The 16,157-nt window shown below is 41.6% G+C and overlaps 1 protein-coding gene across 1 annotated transcript in view; it reads right to left on the reverse strand.

The window, feature by feature from the left end:
* The window catches only part of LOC111976306 (basement membrane-specific heparan sulfate proteoglycan core protein-like), a 196,821-nt gene that overhangs the window by 35,384 nt on the left and 145,280 nt on the right, over positions 1-16,157 (reverse strand). Inside the window, 8 exon segments of the mRNA XM_070448017.1 lie at positions 1,897-1,974; positions 6,089-6,231; positions 6,804-6,959; positions 7,178-7,300; positions 10,870-10,929; positions 14,830-15,010; positions 15,229-15,329; positions 15,565-15,675. Coding sequence (XP_070304118.1) covers positions 1,897-1,974; positions 6,089-6,231; positions 6,804-6,959; positions 7,178-7,300; positions 10,870-10,929; positions 14,830-15,010; positions 15,229-15,329; positions 15,565-15,675 — 953 coding nt within the window.

Below are 16,157 nucleotides of genomic sequence, written 5' to 3' on the forward strand. Positions count from 1 at the left end.
GCAGGGTGCACTACAGTGGGTAGTCATATACTACAGTAGCATACACTACAGTAGGATACACTACAGTAGGGTACACTACAGTAGGTAGTCATACACCTCAGGAGGATACATTACAGTAGCATACACTACAGTAGGTATAGTAGCACATGTTATTGTATACTTTTGTATACTTAAAATAATTGTTGTTGAGTTGTTAAAATGATTCAGTACAATGATGACAGGACTGGGAAACTGTTAGGGAATTGACATATTAGACATAGTGCTTTGAGCCAATACAATGCTTTCAAGCAATACAAAGCTCCTCTCTACAGTATGAAATCCCTGGTAATGCATTACAGATGTTTACTCATACTTACAACCACTCACTAAATCAACGCTAAGCAACTACTTTACACTTGAACTATAATGGACAGAGTGGACCTTACTATAATTTACAACCTTACAACCATACAGTATTACAACCATCAACATGAACAGTGGCCAGTGTTACAGCTGAGAATAGAGTACACCTAAAGACATTATTTAAAGGGGTGTGTCTAGATCCTGGAGAGAGAATTTAAAGGAGTGTGCCTGGAGAGAGAATTTAAAGGGGTGTGGCTGGAGAGGGAATTTAAAGGGGTGTGGCTGGACTGGGTGGATTACAGTATCCTGGGGGTGGTGGTAGTGTGCCTTCCATCCGTGGACAAAGCTGCTTAGCTCCGGCCTAGTCGACCGTGAGGGCCAGGCTAAAGTGAGCAGAAGCCGTGGCGGGCCCGGCTCAATGTGTGTCTGAACCCATTCACAAGTTTTCAAAGCAATCCATTTGCGAGAGCACACAGAATTTCTGCGTGGCCGCACGACAGAGCCTGAGTCCCCATGGGAAAAGCTGACACAACGCTGAAGCTGTCTGAGGCAGAACAAAACAGAGCCCTGAGCATCGGCTGGCGGAGGAGACACGAGGTACGGAGGGACTAACCCAAAGCGCCTCGAGGGGGACAAGTGCCTGGCATGAGGAGACTATGTCCCAAATACCTAGCTACGCCCTGGGGCCTTGGCGTGTACATACAGGAATAATAATATGAGCAAAATGGTAAATAGTTGGTTTAGGAAACAAATATGTCAGGGATGATATGATGATGTTAGGGCTGGGAATTGAGAGGGGCCTCACGATACGATATTTTCACAATACTTAAGTGCCTATACCATATGTATTGCGATTCTCACAAATCTATATGTATTGCGATTCGATACTGTGATTTTATTGCGGATTGATGTTCCAAACATATTGCTCACTATATATCTGCTGCAGAGAGACAAGAGACAGCATGAAAAATGAGTTTTGATCAGTCAGGGAAATAAAAGTGCTGAAAACATGTTGGGTCACTATTTAAAAAGCTATAGGATGAAAAACACCGGCGTATAGACAACTAGCCCTAGCTAAAGTAATGTAGCTACAGTAGCCAAAACTTTTTTTTACAAATCGATACCTGGAGCCAAATATCAATCCAAAAATAATATTGTGACATGTAACTGTATCAATTTTTCCCCCATCCCTAATGATGGTGGATAAATTAGAAAATGAAGGACATGGATGGATGGAACATTTATAAGACAAAAACAACAACTAAACCATGCCATAAGAAGAGCTTCACACCCAGCTTGCTGTTGTTGTTGTTGATGATGTTTTTTTACCAGTAATACTGAACTACTTTTTCTCATGGAGACTTTGTGAGCAGCTATTTGCTTGAAATGAATTAATGGCAGTTACTGTGTGTGATGATGAATCAAAGACACGTTTGATCATGCATTTAGTTGACAGTGTGTTTAGGTAAGGTCAGTAGAGGACAACAGGTGGGAAGTAAGAGACGTGACAGATAGATAGACAGACAGACGTAAAGACAGGACAGATGGACAGACCTGCAGCTCCTCAATACGTCTCTGTAACACATCGAGACTGTTGCTTTTAAACTGATGGAAACCGTGAGAAGGAATGGCCTGAGCAAAACGTCAAGGAAAAAAGGGTGGGAATAAAAAAAGGGAGGAAGGAAACACAAGAAGGAAAAAAACAATAAAGATTGGTCAAAATACTGTGGTCAAAATACTGGTCAAAATACTGAAAAAGAATTCACTTTTTCACCAACACAATCCTTTCAATAGCATGGTGAGATACCAGCACCCAATACTGTATACCAGGGATGTCAAACATATGGCTCGCGGGCCGGATCCGGATCACTAGGGGGTCCAATCCGGCCCACAGGTGGTTTGAGTAAAATAAAAAATAAAAAAACAAATCCAAACTGTGTAGAAATGGTAATGGATCTATATTCATACAGTTTCTTGACTGTCCAGCTCGCTAATAATCACTAGACAGTCAGGAAGCATAGAGAATTCCAAAAACAATGGATAAAGGACCATTTTTGGCAAATTTGGACGGCAAGGAAATATAACACATTTTCCGGACCTCGTTGAAGACTGAATGCGGCCCCCGGGGCAAAGTGAGTTTGACACCCCTGCTGTATACAATACATACAGTGAGTGAGTTGAGAAAGTATTCATACTCCTTGGACTTATTCCACATTCCTAAATTCGAAAAGGATTCAAATTTTAAAAAATTCACCTATCTACACACAATACCCCATAATGACAAAGTGAAAACATGTTTTAAAAAATGTTTGTAAATGTATTGAAAATCAAATACAGAAATATCTTATTAAATACTTTGTAAAAGCACCTTTGGCAGCGATTACAGCTGTGAGTGTCACGTTCTGACCATAGTTCTTGTGTGTTGTGCTTGTTTTAGTGTTGGTCAGGACGTGAGCTGGGTGGGCATTCTATGTTGTGTGTCTAGTTGGTCTGTTTCTGTGTTCGGCCTAATATGGTTGTCAATCAGAGGCAGCTGTCAATCGTTGTCCCTGATTGGGAATCATATATAGGTGGCTTGTTTTGTGTTGGGGATTTGTGGGTGGTTGTTTCCTGTCTTTGTGTTTTCTCTGCACCAGATAGGGCTGTATCGGTTTGCCACATTTTGTTATTTTGTATCATTGTAAGTGTTCACTGTTTCGTTTTATTAAACATGTTGAGCACTGGCTACGCTGCGTGTTGGTCCGATCCCTGTTACACCCTCTCTTCTCGTGAAGAGGAGGAAGGCTGTCGTTACAGTGAGTCTTTATGGGTAGGTCTATAAGAGCTTTTCACACCTGGATTGTAACATTTTTGCTCTGTCAAATTGGTTGCTGATCATAACTTGCTATAGATTTTCAAGTAGATTTAAGTCAAAACTGTAACTCGGCCACTCAGGAATGATTCAATGTCATCTTAGTTAGCAACTCCAGTGTATATTTGGCCTTGGCTAGACTGTAAACTCTCATTCCAGACTCATATCAAAAATCTCCAATCCAAAATCAAATCTAGAATCGGCTTTCTATTCCGCAACAAAGCCTCCTTCAGTCACGCCGCCAAACTTACCCTAGTAAAACTGACTATCCTACCGATCCTTGACTTCGGCGATGTCATCTATAAAATAGCTTCCAATACTCTACTCAGTAAATTGGATGTAGTCTATCACAGTGCCATCCGTTTTGTTACCAAAACGCCTTATACCACTGCGACCTGTATGCTCTAGTCGGCTGGCCCCCTACATATTCGTCGCCAGACCCACTGGCTCCAGGTCATCTATAAGTCTATGCTAAAAAGCTCCGCCTTATCTCAGCTCACTGGTCACGATAACAACACCCACCCGTAGCACGCGCTCCAGCAGGTATATCTCACTGGTCATCCCCAAAGCCAACACCTCTTTGCCCGCCTTTCCTTCCAGTTCTCTGCTGCCAGTGACTGGAACGAATTGCCAAAATCGCTGAAGCTGGAGACTTACATTTCCCTCACTAACTTTAAACATCAGCTATCTGAGCAGCTAACCGATTGCTGCAGCTGTACATAGTCCATCTGTAAATAGCCCACCTACCTACCTCATGTCCATATTGTTTTTATTCACTTTGCTGCTCTTTTGCACACCAGTATCACTACTTACACACCATAATCTGCTCATCTCACTCCAGTGTTAATCTGCTAAATTGTAATTACTTTGCTACTATGGCCTATTTATTGCCTTACCGCCTCATGCCATTTGCACACACTGTACTTAGACTTTCTTTTTTTTCTACTGTGTTATTGACTGTACGCTTGTTTATTCCATGTGTAACTCTGTGTTGTTTCTGTCGCACTGCTTTGCTTTATCTTGGCCAGGTCGCAGTTGTAAATGAGAACTTCTCAACTAGCTTACCTGGTTAAATAAAGGTGAAATAAAAAAAATAAAAAAATTGTCCTGCTGAAAGATGAATTAATCTTCCAGTGTCTGGTGGAATGCAGACTGAACCAGGTTTTCCTCTAGGATTTTGCCTGTGCTTAGCTCCATTCTGTTTCTTTTTTATCCTGAAAAACTCCCCAGTCCTTAACAATTAGAAGCATACCCATAACATAAAGCAGCCACCACTATGCTTGAAATTATGGAGAGTGTGTCACGCCCTGACCGTAGAGAGCTTTTTATGTCTCAATTTTGGTTTGGTCAGGGTGTGATTTGGGTGGGCATTCTATGTTCCTTTTTCTATGATTTGTATTTCTTGGTGTTTGGCCGGGTGTGGTTCTCAGAGGCAGCTGTCTATTGTTGTCTCTGATTGAGAACCATACTTAGGTTGCCTTTTTCCCACCTGTATTTGTGGGTAGTTGTCCATGTATAGTTGCCTGTGAGCACTACGTTGGCTTCACGTTTTCGCTTTGATGTTTATTGTTTTGTTGGCGACATCTTATAATAAAGAAGTATGTACGCTCACCACGCTGCACCTTGGTCTACTGTTTCCACCTTAGACGATCGTGACAGAACTACCCACCAAAAACGGACCAAGCAGCGTGGTAAGAGGGAGCAGCGTTTTTTTGGAGAGTTGGACATGGGAGGACATCCTGGACGGCAAAGGATTTGGGTGGGCATTCTATGTTCCTTTTTCTATGATTTGTATTTCTTGGTGTTTGGCTGGGTGTGGTTCTCAATCAGAGGCAGCTGTCTATCGTTGTAGGTAGCCTTTTCCCACCTATATTTGTGGGTAGTTGTCCATGTATAGTTGCCTGTGAGCACTACGTTGGCGTCACGTTTTCGTTTTGATGTTTATTGTTTTGTTGGCGACATCTTATAATAAAGAAGTATGTACGCTCACCACGCTGCACCTTGGTCTACTGTTTCCACCTTAGACGATCGTGACAGAGTGGCACTCAGTAATGTGTTGTATTGGATTTTCCCCAAACATAATACTTTGTATTCAGGACAAAATGTTAATTGCTTTGCCACATTTTTTTGCAGTTTTACTTTAGTGTCTTGTTGCAAACAAGATGCATGTTTTGGAATATTTTATTCTGTTTCAGGCTTTCTTCTTTTCACTCTGTCAATTAGGTTAGTAATGTGGAGTAACTACAATGTTGTTGATCCATCCTCAGCTTTCTCCTATCACAGCCATTAAACTCTGTCACCATTGGCCTCATGGAGAAATCCCTGAGCAGTGTCCTTCCTCTCTGGCAACTGAGTTAGTTAGGACACCTGTATCTTTGTAACAACTGGGTGTATTAATACACGATCCAAAGTGTAATTAATATTCAACGTCTGTATTTTTACCCATCTACCCTTTGCAAGGCATTGGAAAACCTCCCTGGTCTTTGTGGTTGAATCTTTGTTTGAAATTCACTGCTCGACTAAGGAACCTTCCAGATAATTGTATAATTGTATGTATGGGGTACAGAGATTAAGTAGTCATTAAAAAATCAAGTTAAACACTTATTGCACACAGTCAGTTCATTCAACTTATTATGTGACTTAAGTAAATGTTTACTCCTGAACTTATTTAGGCTTGCCATAACAAAGTGGTTGAATTTCAAAAACAGAATTCCACTTTGACATTATGGGGTATTGTGTGTAGACCAGTGACAAAAAAGAAAAAAAAATCAGGATGTAACACAACAAAATCAAGGGATATAAATACATACTTTCTGAAGGCACTCTATGTAGTTCCTCTTAAGATCAGTATATATCCTAGAGAGAAAGTATCAGGTAGAAAGGACCAGTGTTTACCTGCGGAGGAAGTTGTCCTCCCTGTTTCTTCCAGGTGAGTCCGGGGCTGGGCGTGCCTCCAGCCCTGCAGTACAGCCTCAGCGTCTCCCCCTCATGGATGTCCACTCTCTGGGGGCTCACCTGCACGTGGGGCAGGCTGGCACCTGAAGCATTTAAACACACAGGAAGAACACAGAATATGCCCAAATGAGGACCCAACAAGACTGGTAGACAATATGGGTTGTCACTAGGTACCACAGCCACTAAGTCAAAAAGGGCTATATTGTAAAAATTAATGAAAACAAAAATGTGCTTTTTGGTCTTAATTTAAAGTTAGAGTTAGGTATAAGGTTAGCAGTGAGGTTAAGGTTAAGGTTAGGTTTAAAACATTCAAGCTGCAGAGGGGAGGACGGCTCATAATAATGTCTGGAACGGAGCCGCTTCAGCCATTACTACGAGCCTGCCCTCCCCAATTAAGGTGCCTCCAACCTCCTGTGGTTTAAAATCATATTTTAAGAAGATAAATTGTAGAAATAATGACTTCGTGGCTGTGGTAACTAGTGACAAACAACAATATTGGGCATATTCACAGTTGAGATAAGTACACACAACTCAGACCTCAGAGCATCGAGTAAAGTCGAGTAAAGCGTGTACTCGAGTAAAGCGTGTAGATCTCAAGTAAGAATACCACCCCATGAACCTGTGACATTGGCCTGCTGTTGATGTTGAGACCCACTGTGTACGTAGAGGACAGCCCGTGCTGTGTGTTCTCCGTGGGTGTTGAGAGCCTTGCAGACGTACTCCCCCTCATCCCCCCTCTCCACAGCAGGGATGGTTAGTACTCCTCCACGGACCACAGCATTGGGGCTCATTCTGTTACCAGGACCTCCACCTAGAAACACATAAGATTATTTACCCCCTTTTTGTCAGTTATGACATTATACCATGTGAATGTATACTTCTATAAACAGCTATTCAAATACAAGATTATAACAGGGTGTTATACATGCGAATGAATGTGTTCCTAATTGACTTAGCCAGCAATTGACTAAACTAATTGACTGGCTTAGTTTATGCTGTAGGTGTACCGCTAGCTACAGCCTTCCTTACCTATCCACTCGATGGCAGGGGTAGGGTTGCCAGTCACAGTACAGTGGAACTCAGCGCGGCCTCCTTGCTGGATGGTCAGGACAGGTGGAGTGGCGGTAGCCACTGGCTCGGCCCCCTCGGCAGCTACAATAAGGCAGAGAATAGTTCAGCACTGCTCAGAAATAGACAGACCCCAAAGTATGGGGCGTTTGTGTTCACAAAGGGCAGGGGCTTTTCTGCAGAAAGAGGCTTTAACATTTTGCGGCTCGTAGTAAGGGCTGGAGCGGAATAGGTGGAATGGTATCAAATACACCAAACGCATGGTTTCCATTTACTGCTACCAGACCAGTACTTTACAGAATCAAGTGACATCAGTTTAGTGTACATGTTGGCTGTAGATCAGCAAGGCTGGGTCCTGACTCACTCAGGCCAAGACTGTGTCTGTGTGTCAATGTTAATGAGGGAGGGCAGAGAGAGGGTGGCGGGACAGGGCTGGGTACGTGGCCTACGCCTAGAAATTACCCCTTGGCAGCCAGGGCCCTCTGTGCAGCTGACACAGATGAGAGGTGGCAGGCTTGCCTTGGCAGGGCACATGGCTCTCTGGGCACAGCTCTCTGTGCCAGCTTGGCTGATCCTCCCTGGACGCTGATCCCCAGCCACATTGAATCGCATCTGATCCCAGGGCGACAGAGCAAAATAAAGCCCCCTTTCAGCGTCCAGGGAGGACTATCAGGCTATCTAAGCTACGAGATAAGCCCTGGTCTGGGTCTGGGACTCACTGACCTGACAGAGAGAGAGACTGACTATATTTCATCATCTTTGTTTTCTGAAAGGCTGGGCACTGACTAGTACACTTTCTCAAATTGATCTAATGATTTAGCTTGTCTCAATATTGAGACATGGTGACCTAGGTCAGTTGAACTGTGTGAACTTAGTAATGGAGAGAACTTCAGTAAGTAGGTGGTGAGGTTACAACAGGCCATTAAGTATACAGTATACCTTATTGAAACATTCACTGTGATGGACGGTTAAAGGATGAGATCTGTCGAGGGGGAGGTGAGCATGATGAGAGGAATGGCAGATAGCTCTGGAGCCCAGGGGGAGAACTAACAGCCATGATCGTGATGTGGTGTATTAGGCACAGCATGATGTTTGAAGCACACTATGACAGCTATTCCAGACCAGTGTGTGTCCCTATGTGGGACCGTCAAGCAGAATGCAGATGGAGAACGTGTGGGTGGTGTCTCCTCTGTGTTGAGTGCTGATTGGAAGAGAACAAGCTAACTACTATAGATAGAATAATAAGACAGCATGTCATATTTAGTATGTAACTTTCTCTCTAAATACATCAGATACTTGAGGTTATAACATAAAGATGGAGATCTGATCTCGGTCAGATGACTGTACTAAAATGTGCATTAGTTGTTGTCGTACACTAGTGTGGTGTTAAAAAAGTGAGTGTGAATGTTTTGTGCAGATGGAAAACCGGAGGGGACCTGAGATGAAGTGCATGAGGGACTTAATGGGTGACAAGTAAAGTTGGTAAATGGACTCAACATTCGAGAGGAGCTTCCCACATGAATGAGCATGCACCTGCACCAATGGACCCATACCATAAGTAGCCAGACGAGCCAGGCAAGACCTAGTAATGCTCATGTACAATCTATTCTGTACTATCATAACTAAAGTCTACATGGTGTCAAGCGTATTATGAACATATACAGTTGAAGTCAGAAGTTTACATACACCTTAGCCAAATACATTTCAACTCAGTTTTTCACAATTCCTGACATTTAATCCTAGTAGAAATTCCCTGTTTTAGGTCAATTAGGATTACCATTTCATTTTAAGAATGTGAAATGTCAGAATAATAGTAGAGAGAATTATTTATTTCAGCTTTTATTTATTTCATCACATTCCCAGTGGGTCTGAAGTTTACACACACTCTATTAGTATTTGGTAGCATTGCCTTTAAATTGTTTAACTTGGGTCAAACGTTTCGGGTGGCCTTCCACAAGCTTCCCACAATAATTTGGGTGAATTTTGGCCCATTCCTCCTGACAGAGCTGGTGTAACTGAGTCAGGTTTGTAGGCCTCCTTGCTCGCACACGCTTTTTCAGTTCTGCCCACAAATTTTCTATAGGATTGAGTTCAGTGCTTTATGATGGCCACTCCAATACCTTAACTTTGTTGTCCTTAAGCCATTTTGCCACAACTTTGGAAGTATGCTCATGTCCATTTGGAAGACCCATTTACAACCAAGCTTTAACTTCCTGACTGATGTCTTGAGATGTTGCTTCAATATATCCACATCATTTCCGTCCTCATGATGCCATCTATTTCGTGAAGTGCACCAGTCCCTCCTGCAGCAAAGCACCCCCACAACAGGATGTTGCCACCCGCGTGCTTCACGGTTGGGATGGTGTTCCTCGGCTTGCAAGCCTCCCCCTTTTCCCTCCAAACATAACAATGGTCATTATGGCCAAACTATTTTTGTTTCATCAGACCAGAGGATATTTCTCCAAAAAGTATGATCTTTGTCCCCATGTGCAGTTGCAAACTGTAGTCTGTCTTTTTTATGGCGGTTTTGGAGCAGTGGCTTCTTCCTTGCTGAGCGGCCTTTCAGGTTATGTCGATATAGGACTCGTTTTACTATGGATATAGATACTTTTGTACCTGTTTCCTCCAGCATCTTCACAAGGTCCTTTGCTGTTGTTCTGGGATTGATTTGCACTTTTCGCACCAAAGTACGTTCATCTCTAGGAGACAGAATGCATCTCCTTCCTGAGTGCTATGACTGCTGCGTGGTTTATACTTGCGTACTATTGTTTGTACAGATGAACGTGGTACCTTCACGAGTTTGGAAATCGCTCCCAAGGATGAAGCAGACTTGTGGAGGTCTACAATTTTCTTTCTGAGGTCTTGGCTGATTTATTTTGATTTTCCCATGATGTCAAGCAAAGAGGCACTGAGTTTGAAGGTAGGCCTTGAAATACATCCACAGATACACCTCCAATTGACTCAAATGATGTCAATTAGCCTATCAGAGGCTTCTAAAGCCATGACATAATTTTCTGGAATTTTCCAAGCTGTTTAAAGGCACAGTCAACTTCGTGTGTGTAAACTTCTGACCCACTGGAATTGTGATACAGTGAATTATAAGTGAAATAATCTGTCTGTTAACAATTGTTGGAAAAATTACTTGTGTCATGCACAAAGTAGATTTTCCAAAACTATAGTTTGTTAACAAGAAATTTGTGGGGTGGTTGAAAAACGAGTTTTAATGACTCCAACCTAAGTGTATGTATACTTCCGGCTTCAACTGTATTATCATGATACTATGCATGTCAAAATATTATCATATGTTATAAAGAGAATTGCCTGTTCATATACTGTATGTTTGAGGAGACACAATGCAGAGCAAGCAATAAGAATTGCATCTTTACATTTGAATGAATACCTCTGCAGAATCATTCTAACCTATAGTACGTTGATAGTTCAGTTAACCATATAACCATATAACCCTACAACCTTATGTGAAGTGTGAACTGTATGTAATCCCTATGGTTGATTGTACATGGACATTACCAGACCACCACATCCATGCTGAAGGCAAAGGTAGATGAATGCATGCGTGACAGAGAGAGGGAGGAGCCCTCCAGGGATGAGGTGGAGGTGTGGTGGAGAGGTGTGGCCATGCCATGCCCACTTACGCTTTCTATGTCCTTCAAACATTTCATAGGCTGTGTAAAACGTCGGAGTCTGTGAGGCCTCTGGAAATGGGGAAAGGAGGAAGGAAGGACAGGACAGGCAAACTGACAGGTGAGTCTCCAGGGCAATGATGGAACACTGGCATTGGAATCATCATCCAATGCACCTCCCACTGAGTCTGTGGCCCAATCAGAACTCAGAATGCTGTGGTCCATCCAAGTACTGCCTGGTGTTTCTTATGCCAGCGATTTTCCAAAATGCACAAGACACAACAATACAACAGCAGAATGATCGGCAAGGAACATAACTTGAATGCAATAGGCGCCACCTTTCCCATCATGTATTCAATGTATTCAAATCGTTTCTCCAATTCAGATCAGGAAATATAATTGGGCTATTTAGAACACTAGCGCATGTCTTCAAAGAGCTCTGTCAATTTTCTGGGATTTAGAGGCACGCGATATTGAGGTCCTCTGAATCAGACATTACATCCCATGCAGGCTAAAGAGTAAGAGGTGTCTTTTTTATGATGGTCATAGATGGTGCTATTGCATTCATAGTTTTATATTCACAATCATCACATACAGTACTTACCCTTGGATACAATGTTAGTAATTGTGTGATTTTTGGGATATGGTTCTGTGGATACTGGTTAAGATTAAGGGCATATCACCTTGGAGATTGTGTCATTGTGTTCATACAACATACAGTGCTGTGTTTAAATATGTTCTCTTCTGTATAAAACGTGTTACTGATATGAACTCTGGTCATTTGCTGGTGTAACAGTGAATGTGTCTACTCAGCGAGAGAACCTTTGGATTTAAAGTCAACTAGTTCTACTTCACAAACATGCACAGAACACAATGAGACAAGAACACAACAATGAAAACGGTATGGTCGGACTGAGTACAAACAAGCACAAAGAGAACTGAGAGCCACATACAGAGCATGCATGTTAGTAGTTATACAAACTACTTGTAAAAACTTTACTTCCATTGATTGAACCATTCGATTTGTGTTTAGAATGGTTCTCAAGAATGGTTCTCTTTAATGTTTTCAACCATATACAGCTTGTGGTTTAAACAATGGTGGGTTGGCTTATCCTTGACAAGTAGGCCATAGTGAAGAAGGGTCTGATAGTCATTAATGCCATTACATCAACACCTTACAATTAGTTGATTTACAATACATCCAAAAGAAATTACGTACGAAGGTCTGGTGCCTTGTACCCTGAGGGAGGTAATATCTTCTGTTCCATTGAAATCTCACTCCGCATGACTCTGTCATATCTTTGGTCATTATCACTACTTTAATCAAATTGATCTTTTTCACAAACATTTTCAGTAAAGATAAATAAAATACATTGTGATATTTGTATGTTACATCAGTTAGGTAATTTTAAAAAATCTAATCAGTTCATAGTATAGTGTAAAGTACAATCTCTTTGAAACAGCACCTTTGGATATCTAGGTGATTTAAATACAGTGTAAAACAATAGTTATAAAAGTTTAAATGAAAAGTTCAAACTAAAATAACATAGTAGCATGATGAGGCATCTCAAACTATCTGTGGATTGCGCATTCTGTCTCTATCGGCCCATATTTCAGCCACCAAATCTCTCTTTTTTCTCTTAATAAGATACTGTATATCAACAACAACAAAATATATTTAAAAAATGTTTGATGAGAAACATTTAAAACATAAAAATGCAATGACAAAACATTGAAAATTATTATAAACTTTTGATCTGTTCTCAAAATAAATGTAAACCATGCTTTTATCATGTAAGTAAATGAATAAGTACTGCCTGTTCTCTCAAATCAATTACTAGCCAAGAAACAAACGAATATATCGCTATATAGATCTAGGTATGTAGTAATTTATTTAACTTTTATCAAATTTGATATATTATGTTCGGATAACATTTAGGTTTAAAAAAGTTAATCAATTAAAAAAAGATTATTTGCCATTGGTTTAAAAAATATGACAATGTTGAACTGCAATAAAAATTTGATACAAAACGTGTGACATACGCACGTTGATTTATGAAAGCGTTGAAATCCAAACTAGTCTCAATGATCTTTCAAATTTCAAGTCAAATCTTCAACACATTTCCTTTGAGTCTAATTAACACTTACTGGATAGTACGATGCAAAACAAGACGCCTTGGCAACTTTTTGCATTGCCAATTGACTTACAATTGGCAATGCAATGCCTTGGACCCTCTTACTACTCCCATCCAGATAACAGACAATAAAAGCAGCCATAGATAGATATACTACTAACCTAAAGTTTAAAGTTCAACCACAGGTATCTTCCCCTGCTACAAGGCTGATAGCACCATTGTCAACATTAACATTCATCAAAACAATCAGGAAAGGAACAAAGGATCTGGTTTTCATACAGAGTGGGATTGCTTCTGTTCCTATGTGATCCTCAAGTCACCCTCGAGAGGGGGTTTAGATTGGGATTGTGATTGGGTAAGTAGGCTCAGTACAGTCCTTTTACTATACTGTAAGTACATTTATGCCTCGGTGGTGATAGGCTGAAGTCCTTTTTGAATGTTGGTCCCTCCCAGTCAGTCACTAAGCACCCATCTTGTCATCCATGTACCTCATCAACCACTACAGCTCAAGGAGAAACCACCACCAGTCCCAGCCAGAGTTACAGAATTCAGGAAAGATACCAAATAACCAACACCCTGCTAGTAAGGAAATAGGCAGAAACTAGTGTACAAGTGATTGAAAAGTTACCAGACCACCACCACCACCGATTACATGAACCCACAGTGAAGACAGCAACAGCTAGAGATCAGAGAAGAGATATCACCGATGGCAACAGAGACCCAATTCAAAGGATTGGTCAGTCATCACTGAGTATTAAACCAAGAAGTAACTAGAAAATAAATAAAATATATGCCACTGGGCAAGACAACCTTCTTTGGTAAATCCATTGGGAGTGGTGACAGTGCATAGTAACTAAAACTACTTGAAACTCTTGAGTGGGCATTCTCTTTGGGCTTTGGTAGCATTGAGGACTACTGTATGCTATGATTTCTTGGACAAACCATACACGTATCTTACAATTATGGCCCTTTTCATTATTTTTCATAATAAAATAATTATAATATCCACAAGCTGTACATTGCCCCTGGAACCATAAAGATTTTACACGGAGTAAGAAGGTCAAATCGTTGTTAGAAAGACAGAGACACCAACATCAGAAACAGGGAAACAGGTAGCGTAGGGAGAGATTTGAAGGTGTTGGGTTCTGAGAATAGGAAATATACTCATTCATGTCACTGATGGAGTGCTGAGGTTTAGAGGGTCTACACCAGAAGTTAAGGGTTATAGGAGGAAGGTATATAGTGTGTGCAATTAGGCTTGGAATGTGTTGAGTGCAGGGAAGCGATTACATGTGGCAGGCATTGATAAGTGGAGAGAGCCATGGATTAGTGATGGAGGGGGGTTGAGATCAGGTCAGGTCACCTTAAGGGAGAAATAAAAGTTTATGCCCGTATCACTAGTGTCCTGCCTAGCAGTAAAGAACGATGTTTGTACAGATGGGTAGGAGGAGACTCAGCCTATGAGGAACGGTTAAATATCAGTGCTTGCGTGAAAATGTTTTTGTCTAATGCAGCTGTATTGATCCTCCGGGCAGAATAAACTTCAGAATAAAGAATTAGAACCTAACACAGGGTTTGACATGAGAGAGGTTGTCTGAATTTAGAAAAGTGGGGGTTGGGAGTCAGAGTGACAGGAGTTATGCTGTTTGCCAGAAGCTAGGGTGCAAACAGATAAACTAATTTAACGCAGTGCATTATATAGGGAACAGAGGCAAAGCCAAAGCAAGCAGGGGCATGCACCATTCGAGGAAGGGCTGAGGAGAGGAATAGAGCTTGTAGGGTGGTGTAAAGAGGCTGATGGCTAACAGTATGATGGCACCTGTCTGGGATCACAAACCTGGCACGTAGAGGACGGCAGTGCCCTCGTCCATGGCAAACATGTTAGAGCCTGTACACACGTAGATGCCAGCGTCCTCAGGCTGGACGTTCTGGATGGTCAGGATGCCGTTGAAGTCCATGGCTCTGTTGGGCAGCTTGCCGTTACCCCGCCGGGTCCACACCAGGGTGTAGGCTGGAGACTGGGAGGGGACAGATGGGTACAAGATGTGAAGTAAACACAAGAGAGAAAGCAATGCAACAGAGGGGCCAATAAAAGGGGGACAATTGTATAATAATATGGTTTTCTACCATTTTCTCTCATGGCCAAATTTATTAAGCACAATGCCAACCATCCAAGATATATCCAAATAAATAGAATTGATTGTGTTAATGTCTCCATGTTGGAAGCTAGTGTTACCTTGCTCTTGGCTGTGCAGATGAAGCTGACTGTTGCTCCAACTGTGACGCTATGTGCTTTGGGCTCCTCAATGGTCACTTCAATGGGTTTGGATAAGACAGCTGGAGACAGAAACCATTCAGTAAACATTTAAAAGCCCCAAAAATGTATTACTTACTGTATCTCAGCTTCGACCACATTTAGCTAGAGCCAAAACCTTTTAAAAAGCTTATAAGTTCAAGCCAGTTTAATTATTCAACAACTGACTAAGATCACTTAAAAAATAATGACAAAATTATTAGAAATTCTAATATGTTTGTGCATTCAGTAAATGTTTTATGATTTAACAAGTAGTACTTGTGACGACGATCTCAGCGCGGCTCCTGTTGGTGTTGCGCTGGTCTCTGCAGGTACAGATGTAGATGCCTGCGTCACTGGGTTGAACACTGGGGATATGCAGCTCCTCTCCTGAAAGAACAGGTAGGAATATACAGTTGAAGTCGGAAGTTTACATACACTTATGTTGGAGTCATTAAAACTCATTTTAAAAGTATCTATATCCAGAGTAAAACAAGTCCTATATCGACATAACCTGAAAGGCAGCTCAGCAATGAAGAAGCCACTGCTCCAAAATCGCCATAAAAAATCCAGACTACGGTTTGCATCTGCAAATTGGGACAAAGATTGTACTTTTTGGAGAAATGTCCTCTGGTCTGATGAAACAAAAATACAACTGTTTGGCCATAATGAATATCAATATGTTTGGAGGAAAAAGGGGGATGCTTGCAAGCCGAAGAACACCATTGGTCGCAAATGGGTCTTCCAAATGGACAATGACCCCAATCATACTTCCAAAGTTGTGGCAAAATGGCTTAAGGACAGCAAAGTCAAGGTTTTGGAGTGGCCATCACAAAGCCCTGACCTCAATCCTATAGAAAATTTGTGGGCAG

This window comes from Salvelinus sp. IW2-2015, linkage group LG17 (genome assembly GCF_002910315.2).
Source record: "Salvelinus sp. IW2-2015 linkage group LG17, ASM291031v2, whole genome shotgun sequence".
Lineage (NCBI taxonomy): Eukaryota > Metazoa > Chordata > Actinopteri > Salmoniformes > Salmonidae > Salvelinus > Salvelinus sp. IW2-2015.